The 24,423-nt window shown below is 46.7% G+C and overlaps 1 protein-coding gene across 2 annotated transcripts; it reads left to right on the top strand.

Annotated features, from left to right (window-relative positions):
* Positions 1-76: 76 nt before the first annotated feature.
* Positions 77-22,762, top strand: heatr1 (HEAT repeat containing 1). Of its 2 annotated transcripts, none has more exons than XM_018761161.2 (45): positions 77-190; positions 504-663; positions 999-1,215; positions 1,568-1,709; positions 1,912-2,013; positions 2,117-2,257; positions 2,357-2,568; positions 2,699-2,829; positions 2,945-3,050; positions 3,182-3,292; positions 3,378-3,495; positions 3,589-3,696; positions 3,898-3,993; positions 4,993-5,081; positions 5,181-5,392; positions 5,841-5,962; positions 6,743-6,937; positions 7,608-7,791; positions 7,880-8,028; positions 8,129-8,321; positions 8,678-8,850; positions 9,253-9,417; positions 9,523-9,765; positions 9,877-10,008; positions 10,357-10,460; positions 10,637-10,786; positions 10,867-10,985; positions 11,223-11,344; positions 11,548-11,676; positions 11,808-12,047; positions 12,206-12,335; positions 12,462-12,625; positions 12,701-12,753; positions 13,325-13,448; positions 13,623-13,763; positions 13,844-14,142; positions 14,936-15,086; positions 16,031-16,189; positions 17,081-17,215; positions 18,917-19,021; positions 19,132-19,300; positions 19,970-20,124; positions 20,249-20,407; positions 21,709-21,817; positions 22,448-22,762. In XM_018761161.2, the coding sequence occupies exons 2-45, from the start codon at positions 522-524 to the stop codon at positions 22,534-22,536; spliced, it is 6,489 nt and encodes a 2,162-aa protein (XP_018616677.2). In that variant the 5' UTR covers positions 77-190; positions 504-521; the 3' UTR covers positions 22,537-22,762. The 2 variants fall into 2 exon arrangements, with proteins under 2 accessions (XP_018616677.2, XP_018616676.2); XM_018761160.2 differs by having other exon boundaries at positions 77-179; positions 22,448-22,536.
* The last annotated feature ends 1,661 nt before the right edge of the window (positions 22,763-24,423 follow it).

Raw genomic sequence — 24,423 nt, 5'->3', positions numbered from 1 at the left:
CCAGCGGGACGTCGGCGTCAGAAAGCTACTTCCGGGTCAAGCCGCACATGTGGGACCGGAGGTACGGAGTGAGGTGAGCGTGTTGATGCGCGATTTACAGTATGTGTTCTTTCCATAGACCGCAACGGTTCCACTTTGTCTGGTATACTTTCTAAGTAACAATTTTGTTTAACATAGAGGTGCGTTCGAGGTATGAACTTGTTCTCTTATTTTAGATTTGTCAGTGTGTGTGGTTATTCATTGATAAATTCAACTGTGTTGTTGCCGGAATGATCACGTTCATGATCGCCCCTGTTATGAAATAAATTTAGAATGTAAGTGGAAATGTTAAGTGTAAATATAAATTGTTGAATGAATGAATGAATGAATGAATACTGGTTACTATGTAACTGACCGAGGATGTACCTCTAGAGCCACAGTTTCATTCAGGCTGATGATCTTCTGGCAGTGCAAATTCCCAGATGTTCTGCTGAAGTGTGACTAACCACAACGTTCGTTTTCAGATCACAGAGCTATCAGAAATGACGTCTCTGGCCCATCAGCTCAAGCGGCTGGCTCTGCCCCAGAATGACCCCAGTCTGCTCAGCAGGAAGGATGTGGCCTCCCTCCTCTTCGACCCAAAAGAGGCTGCCAGTATCGACAGAGACACCTTCTTTGCCCTGGGTCAGTGATGCTGTCTGCAGACATTCACTTCTGACGGTCCCGGGTGTCTCTGATCGTGTGTTGTAATTTCCCACAGAGGTGGAGCTTATCTTGTGATCAAAATTTGCAGATGTCTGTTCTGTGTGAAGGGGTCAAGTTTAAGTGATTATTCACAGCATATGTATCATATTTCTTAAGATATGTAAGCAGCGAGCAGTAAATCAATTCCACTGCCGATTTTGATTACAGCACTGTGGTATTTTATTATAAGATTATAACTTGTATAAGTGAGTTCTCTTCATAATGCTCACTTGTTGTCAAGATCAAGTATCTCATGCTACAGTTTCACGTCACAGGCTGTACAGGTCTGGAAGAACTCCTGGGAATTGAGAGCGCCTTTGAGGAGTTCCAGGAGACTCTCTTCAGCCAGGCTTCCAAGGGCCTGGAGCGGAGTGTCCAGACCAAGGAGGTCAACCAGAAGCTGGATGCGAGCATCTCATTGTTCCTCACCCGTCTCTCACCATACTTCCTGCTGAAACCAGCGCAGAAGTGTATAGAGTGGCTGATCCACAGGTAGCATCCCATCGCACCCAAATTGGCTCTCAGAGGGTGTTCCCTTTTAGAGCTACTGGCTTTTAATCACTCTTTCTTAGTTTAGCGTAAAGTCTTAACATGCCTGGCTACATTGTATGTGGTATATATGTGACTGTGTTTGATCTCCCAACGAAGGACTTCATCTGTATGTAAAAATGTGTAGCTCTGCAAAACTCACCTGTGGAACTTTAACATTTCTGTCACTTCTAAATATAAGTGAAGCTTTTATTCAGATCTCGTTACAGTTTCCATTCCATATCCGTCATTGTCATATTTGAGTTCTTATTAGAGTTGGTATTTGTGGTGCTAAGGTGCTGTGTGGGTTTGCCAGGTTCCACATCCACCAGTACAACCAGGACAGCCTCATTGCTTGCTCTCTGCCTTATCATGAAACCAAGGTCTTTGTGAGAGTCATTCAGCTTCTGAAAATCAAGGACCCCACACACCGCTGGAACTGGCTGCAGTGTCTCCAGGTAACACTGCTTGAGCTTTGTCATTTCCGAGACCTGTGAATTCAATTTCTCACCTGACTGTGGAACAATACGTTGATTAGAGGCTGTTGTCATGGACAGATGCTGACGTATACTGACATTCTCCGTAGAAATCTGTAATGATCCATCAGTTATATGGTTATTGTTGGCAGAGCTGTTGTTGATGTCACTGTGTTGTGTTCAGAAACCTGGGGTTCCCTTGGCCAGAGGAACTCTGATCACACATTGCTACAAAGACCTGGGATTCATGGACTTCATCTGCAGTCTAGTTACGAAGTCAGTTAAGGTATGTGTGACCAGGACGTGCTGCACACCGCAACGTGACCAGATCAGCTGTGCTGCTGCATTGATTTGATTTGATTTGTTTTTCCTGCTTCTGGTTTTTTCAGGCCTATTCGCACTCTGGTGAAAACTGTCCTCAGCTCAGAGTGATTTTCTCTTTCTACGCCTCCACCATCATCCCTGCTTTGGATGCTGTGGAGAAGGTTACAGATGCACTGGTAGCTAAACTACTTCCTTATGTTCAGAAGGTGGGAACTGGCTCTCTTCCCTGCAATCGGTATTGTTGTGACATTGCTTTTGGATTTTAATAACTTTTCTGATAATTTTATTCAAACTTTATTTTGCAGGGTCTGAAGTCTTCACTTGTCGATTACAAGGCAGCCACCTACATGATTGTTTGCCAGCTTGCAGTGAAGGTGGTGATGGAGTCGCACCTCGTCGACACGCTCGCCCTGCAGATCAGCAAGTCTGTGGTTAAGACCCCCACGCTGCCCAGAGAGGGCCTGGGCTCTCTCATCGTCCTGCTGCAGAACCAGAAGGCTGAGTCCATCAGCGAAAAGTGAGCATGAGAACATTTTGACGCCACATCTCGCAACCTCATGGATCACTGTGGTGTTTGTACCACTTCCAAATGTTTCACATGACTTCTGTTATGGTCCATTGTAACCAATCCCGATGTCCCACTACAGAGCCTTTGGCTACCTGTCTGCGATCCCCACCTTGGTGCCCACACTCAAGGACATCGCGTCTGTTTATGACATTGGGCCACTGCTCCGCTGCCTGCTGCCTCACCTGGTTCGCTTCGTAGTCACTGACAAAGGTAGGTTTCTCATGTCCGGCACAACCATTTTATTTATATTCCGTTATTTTTGTCAAGACGTCCACTGTAAATTCTTACCTGCCCTGGTCAACTGTGATTCTGTTCTCCCAAGTAGAGCCAGATACTGCAGAGACCTTGGAGATGACCAACTTTGGAGGCATTCTGGCATCCATCCTTCAGGAACTTGCCTTAACGAATGGCTTGGAAAACACAGTCGCAAAGTAATTACTTCCCTCATCTCTACACTGACTAGGAACTACTGTTTTGATAGGAGAATATAAATATTTTTATTTTCTGGCTTGTGTCCCTCAGCAGTCTCATTGTTTCTTATTCACTCTGTTTTGTCCCACAGTCTGTTTCTCCAGGAGTATCTTTCCCATGGTGCTCTGCTGCAGACATCTGCAGATGGGATTTCTAACCTGAATCAGCGACTGCAGCCGCTCATACGAACCCTCGAGTCAAAGTAAGACTTCGCTCCTTCCTCATTCATTAATTAGTCTTCCAGTGTAGGCTTGGAGGGTGTTTGTTCAGCCTCTACCTCTATCTAGGTACCCTGGAGCCCTGGATGTGGTCCTAGAGGGCCACGTCAGTGACATCTCTAATAAGGAAGAACAGAACCTCTTCCACCAGTTCATCTCACTGTCCCTGAGCAGTGGGAAGTACAAGGTGGGACTCAGGCTTTTCTGCAAGGTCAGGGAACTATGCAGCCATTGCTTGCAAGGTGCTTTGGCGGTGAGGCTTACTGGTTTTTCTCTGTAGATTATTCCGGAATCTGATACCACGTTACTGCTTGGCCTGAACCACCCTTTGCCGTCTGTGAGGAACCTGGCGCTGGAACATCTGAAGGAGATCCTGAGGACTGGGCAGGTGTGTGTCCTCCTTAAGTCCCATAGGACCCCGCTCATCCATGTCACACCTGCTAAGAACCCCAAAGCTATATTATCATCAAAGCTCAGAAACCTGCTGAGAAAGTTGTTTAAAAGCCATAAACAGCTGTTCGACCTCATTTGATGAAGATGCATTTATTGAAGGAGCAGGTCGCTCACTTGCTCCTGGTTTACTCTGCAGGCCGGCTTTGATGAGGACTTCCTGAGGGAGGCTGTGTTGGAGCGGTTGAGGGATGATGTCCCAGAGGTGGTGCTCGCAGCACTCAAAGCTATGCAGGTGATGAGCGTACCTAACCTGTCAGGAGCTCAGTAATTAACTCCATTTAATCAACAAAAATCTTAAAATATACATCAACCCTGCAATTTACTAAATTAATCCATTCCTGAAAACAGTCAGATACTAAAGTTTCAAGTACCATAAATCTATTTCCCATTATTTTACATGGGAAAAAACAGTAATAATACATTCCCAGCCCATCTGAAAACCTATACATTTTTCCAAATATCACTAAAACATTGTAAACATCTGTGTATTTATCAACCCATAATTTGAATATGATACAAAATGCTTCATGATTATAAGACACTCAGCTGGGTCATTAATGGGTCTGTTTGCAAATCGTACATTTTGGAAGCTAATTGTGCTTTCCTTGTACTCATTAAAAAATTTGTGTTGAGAAATAAGCGTAGCCTGCAAATTAAATAAACAAGGAAATTTACTTCAGTGAACTGCTACTGTATGCACTGAGTGAAGAGAACAGTTTATTGTGAGTTGCAGTAGTTGGAGGGAGGAGGCTTGGCGATCCTTTGTGCACTAGCACTGCACAAACATGTCGAACCAAAGCGAACAAGGAACAAGCCATCGGAAAACAGCCGATGGTACGCTAGCGCCAGCTGCGTGCATTACTGCACTTTCGCTTTACTTAGAGTCCACAATATACATTTAGATTTATTAATTTCGCTGACCCTTTTCTCCGAAGCGAATTAGTGTTTAGCTGCTTACAATTGTTTACGCCAATTCGGGTGCGATGGGATGTTACCTGTGTGTTTACTACATTTTGTTACTCTAATTTTTAATTCCTGAACTCCAAAATTGTGCATTGAAAGTGGAGAGCCATTATACCGAAATTTTGAACGAAGAGAGTTTGTGAATGGAGGGATGCCTGTGACGCTAAAGGATCTTATGCTGTGGCTGCTGTGTTGAGTGAGGTAGGCTCCTGTGGGTGTTATGTGCGTTTCTTCTACTAATAATTTTCAATACTTTTGCTTTTAACAGGTGAATTCAGAATTCTTGAGCGCTGAGGACATGGTTTCCTCTCTGCTCTCACTTTTTCAGCGCACAGATGTCTCCAAGGCAGGAAATTGGTGAGTTTACTTCTCCCCTGTTTTTGACCATGGTTGGTGGATTTCTAGATAGATCTGGAAGGTTCTAAGTGTTTGTGTTTCACCTGCACTCTCCTGAAGGTTCCCTGTACTGAAGGAGGCCATGAGGGTCCTGGATAACACCCACCTCTTAGAGGAGATCCCCACCCTGAGGAACAGAGTGGTTACGGAGCTGCTGCCCTTCTTGGTGATCACCTGTCCATACGAGAACCTTCCAGAGTACCAGGTGGCCAGTTGCGTCGCCAGGTCTTCTCTGATTTCCCAGCATCCACTCACACAGGGCTGGTCCCAAGGTGACTGATGATTGTCTGACAGGCTTGTGCAGTGTCTTAGAGTGCTATGATTAGGCCTTGTTTGGGTGCTGAAAAAGTTTGTTTACCTCAGTTAGCTGTCACTTTTGTCCAAAGCAGCAACGACTTATCGTTTATACAGCTGGGCAGTTTTTACTGTATCAGTTCATGCTAAGCACCCTGAGTAAGGGTAATACAGCAGTGGAGTGGGTGTAGACCTGGGTCTTTAAATAGTAAGGCAGTGGATCTAACTACTAAACCACCTGCTGCTGCAACTTTGTAGGCTGACCCAGAACGGATGGCCTTTCCAAAACCTCAAAAGAGAAGGGTGGTATTTACACTTAACCCCAATATTTTTGAATGATGAAAGGCGACTTCTTATGCAGCACAAGACACACTCGAGCTGGTTTGTGTGTGTTTTACTGGAGTGACCTCCTCCGTGTCATTATAGCCCTGGAGGATGTGATGGCAAGAACCTGCCCATCAGATGTGATGGGTGTAGCCAACCAGCAGCTCATCTCCACCATGACCAAGAACCTCTTGGGAATGGAGGCCTCCTCCAAGCGCAGCTGTGTGAGTAACCTTAAACACACTCGGCAAGCTGGATGTTTAAGCTTTTTGGGTCTGAGAGGTAGAACCTCTGTTCTGTGGTGACCTTGAGTATTGGTGTTTGTTTTCCATACTTAGTCTATGTCGGCTGCTCGTGGTAATTGGAAATTATTATCATTAATTTAGCTGTCAAGCACACCTTTTAAAATGTTAGGTACACTACACTGCTTACAGTTTCCTATCCATTCGCGCAGCTGGATAACCATACACACTAAAGGCAGTTCGAAGTCACCACACACACATTGTCTGAAGCTGCTTGTCCCAAGCGGGGTCGTGGCGAACCGGAGCCTAACCTGGCAACACAGGGCACAAGACTGGGACACACACGCACACCCAGGATGGGACGACAGTCCATTGCAAGGCACCCCAAGCAGGGACTTGAACCCCAGACCCCCCAGAGAGCAGGACCTGGCCAAACCCTCTGCTCCACCGCGCCCCCCCTCGAAGTCACCGGTTCAGCTGAAACACATTAGGACTGTGGGAGGATACCAGAGTACCTGGAGGAAATGTATGCAAACTTCCCACAGAATGAGCCAGGTTAAAATCCACTTCAGAACTCACATCCCAGGAGCTGTGAGGCACCAACACTACCTGCTGTGCCGTCATTGCAGAACTGGACTCAGACTACTTTGAGGCTTCGGAACCCATGTTCTATAACCTCAGTTGCTGTGTAAGTCCAGGCTGCTTTAAAGCACAAAGATGTCAGTGATGGAAGTTCATCGCGTCTGTGTTTGCATCTCTAAGCTCGACGCCTTAGTTGATGCTGTCACGGCCCAGAGGAGCAGCCCGCGAGAGAGGACAGGATTCCTTGTGCTGACCTACACCCTGGTGCACGGCTTGGGTGACTTGCATGAAGCTCAGCACTTCCACATAGCCGAGAGGGCACTCGACCTGCTCGAACCCCAACTGCGGGAGGTTGCTGCATGGAACCCTGGCCCGGTGAGACGACCCGCCATAGGCAAACGGGGCCTGTCTTCTGTATGATAATAAATTACAGTCTCCACCTCTCACTGCATGCTTGTCCTTTCAGCAGTGTACATAATACACATTCATTCTGACACCTTTGTGCATTTTAACAATGAAATTCCTTCCTGTTTATTACATTTACATTTAATCGTGCAGCAGATTCTTTCCTCCAAAACAACTCAAAATGATTATGAACAAGTGTTTAGCTGACACCTATGACAAACACTAAATAAGGTCCACTTGAACTCTGTAGTGGTATTTTTTTGTACTTTCTGTACAGCAGAGCTATATAAGTAACAAGCACACACACACACACACAATATGGGCAATGTAGAATCATCAATTCATGTGAAATACATCTTGGGCTATGGGGAGAAACTCACAAACACGGGCAGAGTGTGTAAACTACGCAGACTGAGTCGGGATCGAACCTACGTCGAGTTGTACAGCCTAGGTGCTGGGAGGTAGAAGTGCTGCCCGCCGCACCACTGTGCCATAATGTTACTGTTATCTTTTACGCTTTTAAGTGGCTGGTGGTCATTTTTTAAAAAGACCAAATGTCTCTTAAGAGAAGGTGTTCCGTTTCACTGACTTGTGCTCAGTTTCCGTAATTAATAATAAAATTCCCCCATCTGTGCTTCAGGAGAAGGTTCTGCAGCCGCTCGAGGAGCTGCGTGACACGCCGTTCCCCCCCTCGCAATGCTTGGAGGGGTATCTGAGCCGGCTGTACACTGGGGACGGGGGGGAGCAGGAGAAGGGGTTTCTACTGCTGCTGCTTCTCAGAGCCTACATCCGCAACTTGAGCTGCGCCACCTCCACCCTCAAAGGTACCGCGTTGCTCCCATTCAGGGCATTCGGGGGCCAGTGGGCCCTTGTTATTCCAGTGCTGACTGTGTGTGTGTGTGTGTCTGACAGAGGAGACCTGGTGGAACCCAGAGAAGCTGGACAACACTACATGCTGCTACCTCCGCCTTCTCATCCGACTCTTCGAGATGACCATCGCTGGGGCCAGCCAGGGACCCCTTGCCCCCGGATTCCGGGCTCTCATGCGGCTCCTGTTCCAGGTTCAATCCTTTGGTTTGTTGTTGAAGTGTCGACGCCTGCGGACAAATTGGTTTGTGTCCGAGCTCTGCGCTCACTCCGGATCGAACTTCCCGTTCGCAGGTCCACCTGAGCGAGCTGCCGGAGCTCTTCGGTTTCCTATCCCTGTTGTGGGGGTATGGCTGGAGCCAGAGTGACCAGCTGGACCACAGGGTGGGCGCCGTGCTGCAGACCCAGGCACTCTACGTTGGTCGGGCTCTGCTCTCCAGCCAGAACGGGAAGAACCTCAAGCTGCTGACATCCGCCACCTCTCCAGGTGATGACGCTTTTGTATTTCGGACACAAAATCTAACATAACAGTAAGTTCAGCAAGCAGAACCACTGATTAGGACACCGCGTTTCGCTGCCGGTCATGGAGGATGCCTGTGCATGCTGGGTCATGGTCACTTTGAGTAGCATACAGTACCGGTGAATAGCGTGAGTTCTCCTGAGCAACACCTGTGTGGGACAAACTGGACAGAAGAGTGAACACAAAGCAGCACACTGGTGTCCCACATGTCTGGGAACTGCTGTAGAAGAGCTGGAGGTCATGTGGGCTCATTGCCTGATTGCATCAAATGAAAGAAACTAATGTCCTTGCTTGTGTTTGACTTTTGGAATGCTTTTCCGCAGTGGTGCCCTCCCTGCTGATGTGCCTGGGCTCCCCCGTGCGGGAGGTGCGGAGGGCGGCGGTGGCAGCCCTCCAGGAGCTGGGTGGTGCGGACGCCTCCCCATTCCACCTTGTCACCAAGAAGCTGCTGCAGGAGACCGAGGAGCTCATCACAGATCCTTCCCACGTGAGCCAGGTAGGTCCGCCCTCATCTTCATTTGGGTTTCCATGCTTCTTCTTCCTCTTTGCTGTTCTTCAAACCAACTTGCACACACTTAAACACAAACATTAAGGGTAATTTAGTCACCATTTTGCCTGAAACATGCCCTCGGACTGTGGAGGAACGAGAGCACCCGTAGGAAACCCATACAAACACAGGGAGAAAACACAGACTCCATCCAGATTGACCAGGGATCAAGTATTCCTCCAATCACACAACCTAGGTGCTGCGAGACTGTGAGGCACCAGCGCTACCTGCTGCGCCGCCATGCCTTTTATGAACATTGGTTCATCCTCCTCTTTGTTTGTTCCATACAGGTGTTGTTCAGGTGAACGCACACTTCTAACTGCTACTGTACACCATGTTTGTCCTACACAGGCCTTGGGGAAGATGTATGAGGAGGCCATTGCAGGAAAGGGTAAGGCCCAGGACAAGAAGATGATAGCATCGGTGGATCAACTGCTGGGCTGTGTCCAGTCACCTGACTGCCCTTCCTACACTGCCAGGGCTCTGCTACAGCTCCTCCGGGAGGTCAACGGAGAGGTTTGTTTGCATTGGACCTAAACTCTGGAGCTGCACTGCTTTTCCATGTGAGGATTCAGTCCCTCCTGGAAGTACCTTATCTTTCCTGTCCCATGTCATTCACAGGCTGTGCTGGAGGTCCTTCTACCTGCCATGGAGCGACTGCTGGACCAGAGTGGGCCAGATGGCCCGACGTTCCTCAAAGACGAAGCCCTGCTGCTGCAGTTCCTGCTGACCAAGTACAACGAACAGTCGGCCCCTCTGCTGGCCCGCCACAAGGGCAGCTTGGAGTGCTTCATTCGTGCCACGGGCACGTTGCTGGAGCCCTTCCCTGGAATGCCCAGTTTCCAGCTCGTTGCACTGGAGCAGGTACACTGATTTCAGCAAAATCAAGCCTAAGCACACAGTTGATGCCTTTGAAATCTCAACGTGTTACCTTCCCGTTCATCTCAAGCGATCATCTTTCGTCTGCATGCACAGATCACGAAGCCCTTCTTCGCTGCTCTTGGGGACGAGAAGGTCCAGCAGAGGCTCCTGGCAGTGATGTTCGATTTGCTGGTGGACTGCAAAAACCCAGTGTGTGCACAGACCATCAATGGGGTCTTCAAATCGGTAAGCCCCGCCTCCCTGAGTCATCTTACCACGAATAGAGTGAAATTTGGCACTGGACTGTCCTGATGGGGGTCACGGGGAACCGGAGCCTACCCGGCAACACAGGGCGTAAGGCCGGAGGGGGAAGGGGACACACCCAGGACGGGACGCCAGTCCGCCACAAGGCACCCCAAGCGGGACTTGAACCCCAGACCCACCGGAGAGCAGGACTGCGGTCCAACCCACTGCGCCACCGCACCCCCTACAACCAAAAACAAACATCAAACCCCGTAAGGGACAAGCGGTTCTGAAAGTGTGTGTGTGTGTGTGTGTCCTGATGGGGGTGCTGCTGCATTCTTTCCCATGCAGATCACTGTCGACGGGGAGCTGGTGGCTGCTGAGTTCGGTCCTGTGGATCGGCCCAAGGTCTCTGGGAGTGTGCATCAAACCCGTAGGAGTAAGATGCTGCACAGGTGAGTGGTTTGGTGCCCTCTAGCCATGTCTTAGGCCCCATTTTTGGGCAATCATAGAGGCTTTTATTCAGCCACAGTCTAGGTTTTAAGCATCTTGAGTCAAGGTTCAATTAGCGCACACATTACATACTGGGAGGCTTTGATAACAATGAGCTGAAGATTCTGAAATAAACTAGGAAAGCCCAGGACTCTGCTTCGGGACCACCAGATGGGATATCTGCAGTACCCTGGCAGAGAGTGACTCTCATCCTGGAGCTCCTTCAGCACAAGAAGAAGCTGAAGAGACCCCAGAAGTTGGTGCCCACCCTCTTCAGCCTTCTCTCCAGGTAAGGTGCCATTCTAATAAACTTGATAACATTTACTCATTTTACCCAAGAGGTCCTTGATCGCCGTCTCTGGTCCGCAGGTCTCTTGAGCCAGTCCAGGATGATGTGACTAATCTGGAGTACACCAAGCAGCTCATCCTCAGCTGCCTCCTCAATGTCTGCTACAAGCTCTCCCCTGATGGAGCACTTATCAGCAAAGGTAATCCAAGGGACGTGCTGTGGGCTTTACCCAACGTGGCAGAGCGGGGAGGGGGTGGGTCGCTGCCCACCTAGGCCGTGGGATTGAATCTGACTCAGTGGGTGTGGAGTTTACATGTTCTCCCTATCTTTGCATAGCTTTCCTCTGGGTGATTTGTTCAAGATATTGGGCATCTGTGGGCTTTTGTCCAGTCTTCTAAATAAGCTGTTCTTGACTCCATCTTCTTTGCCATGCTAGATGTCCTTGAAGAGGAGAAGTTCAATGTGGAACTGGTTGTCCAGTGTTTGAGGGGCTCCGGCATGCCACAGACCCACCACCACGCTTTGCTGCTCCTGGGGACCATGGCCAGAATATTCCCTGTGAGTTTTGTTCCGTCTTTCTTACTGATCAGCATCGAAAACCTTTGATAGTACCGGTGTGGATGATGGTGTGTTCAGGCTTGGTTAACCAAGCCAACAAGGAGACTTCTTTTTTTTTTCTTCTTTTTTTCTTTTTTTATCATGAAAGACTCTCAGTTGTAATCAGTAGCTTTGCTGAAGGATGTCTTTGGTCTTTACCGCAGGAGAAAGTTCTTCACAACATCATGCCCATCTTCACCTTCATGGGTGCCAACGTCATGCGTCTGGATGACGCCTACAGCTTCCAGGTCATCAGCAAAACGGTGCAGATGGTCATTCCTGCCCTTATAAAGGTGTGTCACCTTATGAGTGTTTGCGAGATGAATCTTACTCAGCCAGGACATTCCCCAGCTGTCTCCCCCATTTAAATGAACAAATGTCCCCAGCTAAATGAACCCTGTCCTTTTCCATGCTCTCTTTACAGGCTTATGAGGGCGGGCCCTCGCAGTTGCCGGGCCGCACCGAGAGCATGGAGACCGTGGTGATCCGTGTGGTGCACGTGTTCGTGGACGCGCTGCCCCATGTTCCCGAGCACCGTCGAAGACCCGTCCTGGCAGGGCTCATGACCACCCTGGGAGCCGGCCACTTCCTCTGGGTGCTGCTGCTGCTGCTCTTCAAGCAGCACGCCATGCAAGCCACGTCGGCCGATGCGGGTGTGGATAAGGTGTGTGTGTGTGTGTGTGTGTGTGTGTGTGTGTGTGACTGAAGTGAACTTACCTCCATTGTGGCTTTTAAATCCTAATTGGATTTGGTCAATGTTTCACTGGAACACATTGGGCACTTAACCAGCACGATGCGTGTGCTTCTCATTTTTGGTCTCAGGAGACAGCACTACAGAGGGATGTGGAGTTCTGGATTTCTGTGTGCTGTGAGTTCGAAGTCCCCGAGCAGCTGCTGTCACTTTTCAAGATCCTGAAGTATCTAAGCAGGCTTCCGGAAGACAAGGAGGATGGTGAGAGCAAGAAATGGGACCATCTGGTGGAATAACTCCCCTTCACCTTTATTCTAATTGGATCCACTTGGGTGAAGTACCCAGACTCAACGGATGCTGGCGTAAACGATGTTGCCCTCCCCACAGATGCAGACAAGGCCAAGACGCGCCACCGAGGGACAGAGAAAGAGGGCACCGATACTCTGCTGTTCAACGTGGAGATGCACAGCGGCAAGGAGCTGCGCCACTACAAATTCCTGTCCTTGTCGTTCTTGTCCCAGCTGTTGGCCTCCGATGGCTTTGTGGGGAAGGTAGGCCACCTGGCCGGTCCGTGTGGTTTCTCCACATGGGAAAGGGTTCGACCTCATTGCCTCTTTGTGTTTCAGGTGGCCGACTGTGACTTAGAGTCACAAAATCACCTGCAGAGTCTCCAGCAAAGGTCAGTTATGCGAGCACAGTTGCTGAAGAGGCGTCTAATCGACTGAAGGTCACAGTTTTACCGTTCATTCATTTATGTTGCTTACATGGTCTCTTGGTGTTACAAAGTCGATTCACAAATGTTCATACACACAAACACTGCATTTTTTCTCTGTTCTACATTCTCCAGTTTCTGTTGCAAAAGGAGCGCAACTTGTGTTTATGTGCACAGCCAATAGGTGGCGGTAAAACGCACCTCAACAGGGCACAAGTGTAGGGCCAAATTAACACCAGTCCCTTCCACAGTGTTTACAGCCTGTGCGTAGGAGTTAGTGTGCTTAATTTAACCTCTTCAAGCAGTTGGTTTTCTTTCCTACCCTTGGTTACAAGTCTACATCTTTAGCCGCTATTCTTCCAGCTGCCCCTTGGTTTGAGATTGGCGACTGTTTTTGAGTACTTTTTGTTTGCAAGGATGAGATCATGAATCAAGAGAAATAAATCTCTGCCTCTGACTGGGCATCGACACTAACGGCGTGTACTTAGGATGCTTTATGGACACGTGACGTGATCTCGGCTTTGACATGTCTTTCCAGCCTCCTCGAGGAGATCCTGTGCTACATCAACAGTGTGGCCCGTTGCGTGGAGGCCAACGCAAACAAGCCCACCGCAAAGTTCTGGAGGGCGATGCTCAACAAGTCCTACGATGTTTTGGACAAGGTAAGTCCACATCCTGCATGCTTCTCTGACGTTTCCAAGGTATTGATCTAATCAGTCTTTTTTTTTTTTTTCCTTCACTTGTCACTGTGTGCACAGTAGGAGGTTACTTTGGTTTTTACTTTGTCCTCCTAATCAGTCCTCATTGTTCACATCTTTGTGTGTTTCTGTTTCCAGGTGATCGCCCTGCTTCCTACTGATACTTTCATCACTGTGATGAGAGGCCTCATGGCCAACAAGCTGCCATCGGTACGACGCAAGGCCATGGAGCTTCTCAACAACAAGCTGCAGCAGAAGACTGTTTGGAATAATGACCAGGTGGGTTGTGTGGCTTCTTCGCATGAGTGAAATGGTAGATCCTGCACTTTTTCCAGCACTCAACACCATCGATGCCTTAGGTCTGCGTGCTGCTAAATCTGACCAAGGACCTGCTGAGCATCGTGAGCCGGGGCCAGCATGAGGACGACGAAGAGGAGGAAGAGCAGGCCATCAACAGGCAAACTGCCCTCTACAGCCTCAAGCTGCTGTGCCGCAGTTTCGGCGCCAGCCACCAAGAGGCATTCGTTCCCGTGCTGCACGGTGCCATGGAGCTGGTGACCTCCCCCCATGAGGACAGGAACGTGATGGGCAGCGCCCTGCTCTGCATCGCCGAGGTCACTAGCGCGCTGAAGGCCCTGGCCGTCCCACAACTGCCAAGGTAGAGCGCCACCTAGACCTTATTTTCTCCAAGACACATAAATCAAAGACTGTTATTTGCTTTTTTAAATCTGTTAACTGTTAAAGTTCTTAATGTTAATGGATATGGAGTTCATCCAACGTGAACAGCGTTTTTTACAATATGTTTTTAAATATCTTTTTAATTATATTTTGTGTTTTCCAGAATTTTCTAAAAACTGGAAAAATTTTAGAACACAAATTTCCGAATACATTAATTTCATTATTCAGTTAGTATACAAATATGAATTTTATTGTTTGTGGTCATGTTGTGCTGTGTTTTGTTAATAGTTTACTATAATGTCAAAAAAAAAATCATGTGTATGTCTGTCTGTTTCTGATAGAGAAAAATCTGTTTCTCTATTACTTTGGGGACAGCTTGCAGCGTAGTGGTTTGGACCCAAAGATCACAGGTTCAAATCTCACCTCCGGCTGTAGTACCCTTGAGCAAGGTACTTACCCTAAATTGCTCCAGTAAAGTTACCCAGCTTTCGGTAAATAAGTGTAGGTAGGTAGATTAACGTTGTAAGTCACTTTGGAGCGAAGAGTCAACTAAGTAAATAAATGTAATGATAGATTTCCATCGGTCGATGGAGTGACCAGACTCCCCCTACCCCCCCTTTAGTCTGAACTGTGTATTCTTGGTCTGTTCCACCCCAGTAATGCAGTGATTAATGGCCATCTAAGTGTGTTGCAGAATGCAGCCCACGGTTGTGACAGGACCCCCCGCCACGGTCATTGTCGATACTAACAGCCTCCTCTGCCCACTTCCCCAGACTGATGCCAGCAGTTCTGCAGACTCTTAAGGAGCGCAAGGAGCTCTTCTCCAACAAGGTGTATCTGCTGAGCGCCGTCACGGCCCTGCAGCGTGTGTCGGAGACGCTGCCCCATTTCATCAGCCCATACCTGAAGGACATCCTGCTCCAGGTGCATCTTAATATTGTGCTCTTTCTCACCTTATTTAGTATAATTAAGACATTAATTACTTGACATTCGTTCATTTGGCTGATGCTTTTCTCCAAAGTGACTTAATGTTACACTTATTTACCCGTTTATACAGCTAGATAATTTTACTGGAGCAATTTTAGGGTAAGGTACTACAGCTGGAGGGGGGATCGAACCTGTGAACTTTGGTTCGAAAGGCAGTAGCTCTAACCACTACGTAGTTGACACAACGTAGCAAATTTTATTATGTTGATTGCATTTTCCATTCAGTTTTGTTAATTTAAATGTGCTTTGGGCATTAATTCCTACTATTTTTATCAGTTTTTAGAAAAATATTCCACATTCTTGAAATGAGCAAATTCTGGAAAATTTTGGCACCAGGTTCCAAGCACCAAATATTCCAGTGCCTTTTAGGATCTGATTCTTTCTGAAATGTTTTGATACTTTCTAGAATATTCTGCGTCCTTAAAGAATCTTTCAAAGGTTGCTGCATTTCATTGCATTTCTAGAATGTTCTGACACATGCAGAATATCTGTGCTTATGTTTTTTTTAATAAATGGTGTTTCAAATTTCTCTCCCTATATGTGTTTGAAAATTCTCATAAATTCTTGAAAAATGTCAAAAAAAATAGTTTCGGCAAGATTCTGCGGCTAAAACTGACACTAGAAGAACTACTGGTGTTTTTATAATCAATAAACTTTGAACTAATCATAATCAACCCAATAATTGACATAAGAACTTAGAAAAATCTTGTCACATTGTGTTATCAATAATATAATTTGTAATATAATTATTATATTCTACAGGACCCTTCAGCATCTGTAAAGTTTTTACCTGTCTGTTTGTCTTAAGTGCTTGTTTAGACAACCATGCGATTGTCGTGACCAGTGTGAGATGCTCACTCTTCTTTTTCTTTGGCCTCCAGGTGTCTCGCCTCACCCGTGTTGTGGAGCAGTGCACCAAGTGCCCACAGCTGCCGGTTCGACTGGCCTCCCTCAGGGCCACCCTTGCCACCAAGGTGCCATCTCGTGTCCTGCTGCCTGCTGTCACTATGTGCTACAGCCAGGTGGCGCAATCCCAGCAGGTAGGCTGATCTCAGTGCCCCCTGGACCCCGCGCCGTGTGTCCGGGGACCTTTCGGAAGAGTGCGCTCGTTTCCCTTTCCGATGAGTAGTGGCCAGTGATTGAGGGAGGGTGAATGTAAGGTAATGGGGTGTTAAGTCAAGGCCATTTGGCCCGTTTCAGCAGGTCTGGGAAACTGTCTAGCAGTCAAAAGACCCACCTTTGAATCCCAGCAGTTCCCGTTGTTGTACCGTTGATCAAGGTACTTACTCTGAATTGGTACAGTAAAAATTACCCACTGTCTGAATCAGTCATTGCAGGTGGTTTGGTGTTCAAGCCTCACATTATAAGTCACTTGCCATTAAGGTTTCAGGTAAGTAGTAGTTGATAGTAATAATAAATTATCCAACAATTCAGTGAGTCACTATAAACACTATAAAGCGATGATACCCTCAGTACGGTACAGTTCTAAAGTGAAAAAGCACCTGCACTCTGTACCAGGGGCAGCTGGTAGCATAGTGGTTACAGCTACTGCCTTTGGACCCAAAGCCTGCAGGTCTGAATCCCCCCAACAGCTGTAGTACCCTTGATTACCCTAAAAATTGCTGCAGTAAAATTACCCAGCTCAATCCAAATCATTAAATTCACAATGATCCTTCACCATGTTTTCAACCAACCGCATCACCAATGAGTAAGAAGTGTTCTTGCGGTTATTGCTGCTGCTTATTGTATTTTTTTAGCTACTGCTGGCGAATTATGATTCACGTGTCAGCCTGTTAGTGCTAATGTCACATTTCCACCACAGTCCTTGGTTTGATCTGGAAGTCATTGTTGAAGATAATGTGGCGAAATTGGCGTAGAAGGGGTTTCACCAGTGCGGTCGAAGTCACGTGCGGTTCTTTCTTCTGGGACAGAATCGTCTGGGGCCCTTGATGGACATTCTGAAGGACCACATTGTTCACATGGAGCGGGACGAGCTGACCGGACACCAGTCAGAGCTCACCTCCTTCTTCCTCACTGCCCTGGACTTCAGGTCCCAGCACAGTCAGGTACGCCACACCCCCCACCCCCCCCCGTGTACAGTGGTAGTACTTCCGCCAGAGCGGGAAACACATTGTGAAAGCCACACTTTTGACTGAGAGAGAGGGTGGAAAACAGAAAAGAAAACTTGACTGAATCTGCCCACAAACTAAAAACCTAGGAAATTAGACAGGCAGATAGTCAGATGGTCAGCTAGGCCGACAGGTGGACAGTCGGATGGACAGATAGACAGATACTGTAGGCGAATTGACAGGAGGATGGACAGATAGGCAAATACATAGAGAGACAAAAAAACTTTATTAATCTTTAAAGAAATTGCACGAGGATGCAGAAATGGTGACAATGTAGTGCGAGACGTTGGAATCACATTGTTGTAAATAAGTGCACTTAGACAAGTATGTAAGAATAAACACCTAAATATAAAGAAATAAGAGAACAAAGAAATGGAAAGGAAACACAAGTAGTCCATCCAGCTAAAAAGGAATTAAGAATTTGTGGCTTTTTTTTTTTGTTATGGGTATGTAATGGAATGCAAAGTCAACAACCGCTTGTCCCAAACCCACCCACCCCCCAGTGGGTAGTATAGTGAAATGACTTTACTTTTTAACCTTAATAGAAACAGAAAAGAAACACCTCTTTGTTTATCCATCTGTGGCAACGCGCTGTAAATGCTGCAGATTTTTGAAATGCTGTGGTGTTGGTGCACTAGAGACCTGCCCAGAGCGGCTCGCAACGTTGGGGGAACAATCGTTAACAATGGAGGAACAATCTGAGCCCTGTCCCTGCCGGTGCCACGCAGGAGGGCCGGTCGACAGGGAGGGGGGGTCTTCACAATGGACAGGATTCCATTGTGTGCCACTTTGGGTCTTGTGTTACAGTCTCTCCTTTATTGCAGCCAAGACTCGCCGGGGTCACTTTGAGTGGTTAGGGTTCGATCCTGATCAATCAGACAGCCTCGCAGTCGTGATGCTGATGTTTTTCAGCTCAGTTTATATTTTAGTCTATGAACAGCACTTTGGAAAATACTTTGAGTAAGAAATGACAGCTGGTAGCGTAGTGGTTAGAGCTACTGCCTTTGGACCCAAAAGTTGCAGGTTCGAGCCTCACCTCTGGCTGTAGTACCCTTGAGCAAGGAACCTACTTACCCTAAATTGCTCCAGTAAAAATTACCCAACTGTATAAAGGGGTAAATAATTATAACCTCAACACTGTAAGTCGCTTTGGAGAAAAGCATCAGTTAAACGAATAAATGTAAATGAGCAAATGGGAAGTACTGCATTGGGTTTTCCTGTATTGTGTCACACTAGATTAAGGAGAACTTTGTTCTTCATGCTTTTTTTAACCTCATTAAAACTTTGTACAACTGCGTAGTTTATACTGCATCTATTCAACATACTTCACTCAAGGGTACTACAGTAGGATGTGGTTCTTGAACTCAGGCCCTGTGAGTAGAAGGCAATGGCTCCACCGCCACCTTGTGCTCCATAATACTGACATTAAGTGTTCAGCAGTTTATATTTACCATAGAGTTAAAGGTGATGTACTTGCATTTTTGCCGATTCTGAAACTGGGAAGGTGTAAACCGACTTTTTTTTTTTTTTTTTGTATCAGTCAGATTATCAAGGTGATTGTCTAACCCCCAAATCAGTGTGCTTTCACTGTGATCCCCTAACACTTGTTGGAATGTTTTCATCGTTCTGCTTTAACAGGGTAACCTGGAGAAGGCGAACGAGGCGGAGGGCTGCATCATCCACTGCCTGCTGGCCATGATCTTGAAGATGTCGGAGGCCTCCTTCAGACCCCTGTTCTTCAAGGTGCGCTCCTGTTTTGTTCTTGTCTTCTTTGTACTTCCTGGCATCCACAGAAATCTGCATGTGCTCTCCTGCATTGCTCTGTGAAACTTGTTTTTTTTCACCCCATCCAGCTGTTTGACTGGTCCAAGACAGAAGGAGCTCCCAAAGACCGGCTGCTGACCTTCTGCCGCCTCGCCGACAGCATCGCCGACAAGTTGAAGGGGCTCTTTGTTCTTTTCGCCGGGCACCTGGTCAAGCCCTTCGCAGATCTCCTTAACCAGACCAACGTCACAAAGACAGGTACGCACCTCCTCTGGCTGCGCTGTACCTCTTTTGGGTTTTTTCTGAGTTTTCAGTGAACATCAGTTAAACCGTATTTATTTTTCAGGGGAAAAAAAATGGGTAAAAACTTGATACCCCCCTGAACTCCAGCCACTTTTACCACTAAGTTACAATCGGTACACATTTAAGAATACAGCGTTCCCTTTATTTATTTGCAGGTTAAGTTCTGCAATATCTCAGGTGTAGCGATGATAAATGTTCAGTTTACAACCTTTAAAATGAGCAAAACAAAAGACATTCCCTCCACAAATCCATATTCTGTGCCGACCACTGACATGCTGCATTTGTTACATCCTGTTATTGACCAGACAGAAGCTGTAAACACCCTGGCAGTGAGTTGAATTAAGGTTGTCCCACGTGCCTTTCCTGTTGGGTTGCTCTCTACTCCCACCTTTCGACTAGGTAGCTTGCTTTCCCTCTGCCGCAAAGTGACAAATTCAATTAAAGGTAAATTAATAAAGTGGATAATGTTTGTAACTTCAAGAATTTATGCTTCGGACCATTTGTGCCGTAAGGAGCTCTACCGTTCAGGAGCAGGCCACGGCTGGTGGTTGGAGTCAGCCGGTCTTGGCCTCCGTCTGAGCGCCGCGCTCGTTCAGAGGTCACGTGCGTGTTCCCTCTTTGCAGACGAGGCCTTCTTCGACTCGGACGACAACGTGGAGAAGACGTGCCTCCTCCTGCAGTACGTTCTCGACTGCCTGCACAAAATCTTCCTGTACGACACCAAGCACTTTGTCAGCAAGGAGCGGGCGGACACACTCATGGCTCCCCTTGTTGACCAGGTACGTTCGCGTTTTCTCGGCAGAGCTTTTTCAAAATAGTTTTTAAGACTAAGTGACTGAAATGATCACAGGCATCATATATGGTAGGCCCATGAGATTGATCCAGTTGCTCTGTCCCGTGCAGCTGGAGAACACCTTGGGAGGAGTGGAGGTCTATCACGCTCGGGTCACTGAGCACCTGGTGCCCTGCATCGCCCAGTTCTCCATAGCTGTGAGAGATGACTCGCAGTGGAAACCTCTCAACTACCAGGTCCTGCTGAAGACCCGACACAGTTCACCCAAGGTGGGTCGCAGTCAGCGGGAATATTTATGACACAGTTCTCTTTCTCCCGCTCTTGAGAGTAGCGGTACGTCCACAGGTGACCGATGAACCCGAATGGAACGTGTCCTGTTGGAGCTACGTTTTGGGAATCTGACTTGACTCTTACTTTGAGGGATAGTTTCACTTTGAAACAAGTGTGTCTATTAATAAACCCGTGGTGGCGATCATGGAGAGTAACTGCAGAGTCAGGAGGACAATCCAGATATCGCAGCTTTAAAAGTCCTTTTTGTTAGAAAGTGGCGCTGTGGCCGTGCAGGTATGCTGTTACATGGGCTGTGACCGATTTCTTGAGCATTTAATTTCTTTCACTCCAGGTGGTCTGGTTCAGTATACTGTAGCATGTAATGGAACAGCTGGTAGCACAATGGTTAGAGCTGCTGCCTTTGGACCCAAAGATCATAGGTTTGAGTTCCGCCTCCAGCTGTAATACCCTTGAGCAAAATACTGGCCCCGGTAAAACTGCCCAGCTGTGTAAATGAGCAAAGAGTTATAAGTAGGTTAATACTGTAAGGTTTTTCTTTAAATTGGATTAACCTCAAGCCGAATTGAAAGTGAAACTTAAAAACCTTCAGATGAAATCTTTAAAGTAATTAAAGATTTCCCAGTTGTTGATTGATTCAACCCATACACATGAGCCACATTTTTCTTCCTGTTATTGATCAGCGGAGCTCAGGAACACCAGACATGTGCTATAAACGCTGTGGAAGCTAATTTAATTAATCCGGTCCCACGCTGCTTATTTTTTTTGGGGTCAGACCTTGAGCCATAGTATGTTCCTCCCATAATAGACAGTATCGCATCTGTCTCTGTCGTTACGCTTTAATCTGCAGGTTTCGTGGATAGTTTGCGAACATCTCAGTCTCAGTTTAAATTACTTTCAAGATGTCATCTGAAGGTTTTTAAGTTTGCTTCAGTACGGCTTGAAGGTAATCTAATTTACAAAACCGCATTGTTCCGCATGATCAGCAGAGAAATGAGACCAAGGTGCCCCTGCCAGACAACTACACGTAGTGCTTTCAGCTCATCTGTATGAAAATCACTGTACAATGGCTGCCCCCACAGTGCTGAGCTGTGTCCCTGACCATGAGTGGCAGAGGTTTCCGCCTACATTCATGATCTTGGGCTATAAAGGACCAGTGGGGCTCTCACTGCACAGCTGTCTTCTGCAGCATAGTTTAAAATCATCTTTGCTTGCGTGTCAGTCATTTGTGACGGACACTCAGGGTCATGTGCTGATGGAGCCATGTGCCTTTTCCCCCCAGGTGCGCTTCTCCTCTCTTCTCATGCTTGTGGAGCTCGCGGGCAAGCTGAAGGAGAACTACATGGTCCTGCTGCCTGAAACTATTCCCTTCCTGGCAGAGCTCATGGAAGGTAAGTCATATTTAAGCCCTTATTGCCTCCTGTGTGTGTGTCTGTTATTGCAGGTTCTGCTCCACTTGCGGTCATAGCTGTATATGCCTTGTAGACAAAGCCATGACCAAGAAGAATATGCTAACATCTGGAGCCTGTTAAGCATTTAAAACTTTACAAGTTAATAATTCCTGTAAATCATCTTGGAGAGAGGCCTCAGATTATTTTTATTATTATTATAATACTAATTATGGGGGGGTGGTGATGTGGCAGTTTTGCCCTGTGCCTGCTCTCTGGTGGGTGTGGGGTTCGAGTCCTGCTTGTGGTGCCTTGCAGCGCACTGGCGTCCCATCCTGGGTGTGACCCCTCCCCCTCTAGCCCTGCGCCCTGTGCTGCCTGGTTAGGCTCCGGTTCGACGTAACTCCGCTTTTTTTTTTTTTTTTTTTTTTTTTTTAAAAAAAACCCCCTTTAATGCTTTAAAAAATTTTTTTGCTATTTAAATTTGAAAGCAATTGCTTGTAGTAGTAATAATAATAAGTCACACAGGGCTAAATGCGATCTTGATTGACTGTGGAGACAAGGTGTCTGCCTGGGGTCTTTGTAATTCCCTGCAGGTGGTCTCCTGCACTGACCGCTGCGTTTGTGTTACAGATGAGTGTGAGGAGGTGGAGCACCAGGTGCAGAAGGTCATCCACGAGATGGAGGTCATCCTGGGAGAGTCTTTGCAGAGCTACTTCTGACCACAGTCTCTGGAAACATGACTTATGTGATGATGATCATGTGCCTTTTTGTCTGTTTCCAAGACAGTCACGACTTTACTGAAACAAGGGTGAATAGAGTGCATTTTACTCTGGATAATATATGTCATACATCAAAGGGCACAGAAACCATCCTTTTTCTGCAGGTTCACTTCTTGTGTCAGAATGATCCTTTATCCATTAAATCCATTATGTTTTATTTTTTTAATTAAAAGTTTCAGAAAACTTCCTTTCCCTTGTCTAGTTTGCTAGAGAATATAAATGTTTTAATATATAGTACGTTTCTTGGTACATAGGCAGTTGGTTTGGCACATTTCACGTTGGTCATTATGTGTTTTCCAGTTTCGAAAGGATTACAAAATGTTGAAGAATCACGTACACACCAGATCTTGACACATGGCTGCTGCAAAATGTTGATTTGTTCAGAGTGATACACTCAATAAATAGCTGTACAGAAACAGTAACATTTGTTAGAACTTGATCAAAATGGAAAATTTGCTGAAAACTTCTATGTGACAGAAGAGTATTGTCTGCATTGGTATAAATGTAAAGAACAGTTGAAAATGTCAAAATATTGCATTTATTTTTCCACGGACATAATTATTAAAATGTAATAAGCAATGATAGAATAACACCTTTCTGTTACAAGTATGACCAAGAACAGCCAAATCCTTTTTTAAGGATCTGGTTTGGCTGTTCTGTATGTTGCTGCTGGGTTATTTTCCAGCCTTTTTGGGCCAAAAAATTGCAGAATTTCTGTAAAAACCATCTTAACTGTGTTTTACCGTTTGTGCTGCTTTGCACGCTTCTCATTTTGCAGCTTGCAGGGGAGGAAAAGGAATCGGGTTCGTAACCTGGCATTTAAAGACTCCTTTGTAGTGATGATGGGTGGTTATTATTACTGTTATGACAGCGACTGACTATTAGCAATTAGTGTACAGTAATGATAATGAGCGGAACTGCTAATATAGTAGTTGATGTGTCTGTTTTATTGCAATCCTTAATGGCAAGTGGCGGTTAAAGGTCTTTTTTGGGCTGGTTCTAGTCCCGCCTCTGCGGTAGAACCCGTGGCCGAGGTACTGCTGTATAACGTGTGGGGACAAAAGCATCTTTCTACAGAAGCGTCGCTTGGGTTATGAAATAGTGATAATGATCTTGGGTTTTTCATTTGTCCAAACTTCTGCATATAATCTGACAATCAGATGATGTTCCAATAAAAGGTCCCTTAAATTCCAGGCAGGAGTTAATTGGGGTGGCTGGTGGCCTAGTGGTTAGAGCTGCTGTTGGTAGACCCAAAGGTCACAGGTGGAAAAAGGGCCGTACCCACCTCGTACCTGCGCTTTATACCAGGGGCAGTTGGTAGCATAGGAGTTAAGAGCCACTCCTTTTGGACCCAAAGGTTGCAGGTTTGAATCCCACCTCCAGCTGTACTACACCCGAGCCAAGGTTCTTATCCTAAATTGCTCCTCTAAAATTACCCAGTTGTGTAAATGGGTGAATAATTGTAAGTAGCTTATATTTATTTAGCAGATGCTTTTCTCCAAAGCAACTTACAATACTATGTAGTGTTATCAGCCCACATACTCACCTCGTTGACTTACACTGGGTCACTCATCCATACATCAGTGGAACACACTCTCTCTCTTTGTCACTCACGCTATGTATGGGGGAACCTGAACAGCCTGTCTTTAGAGTGTGGGAGGAAACCAGAGCACCCGGAGGAAACCCACGCAAACTCCACACACAGAGTTTAATGTTGTCTCCCAGGAGAAAAACGTCAGCTAAGTAACGTAGCATATTTCGCGTAGACCTTAACATTTATTATTACGAAACTTTTACTTAACTGTTTTACTGTGTGCACAGGAAGGG

Source organism: Scleropages formosus, chromosome 24, assembly GCF_900964775.1.
Source record: "Scleropages formosus chromosome 24, fSclFor1.1, whole genome shotgun sequence".
Taxonomy (NCBI): Eukaryota; Metazoa; Chordata; class Actinopteri; order Osteoglossiformes; family Osteoglossidae; genus Scleropages; species Scleropages formosus.
This window is presented reverse-complemented; position numbering and strand designations above follow the sequence as displayed.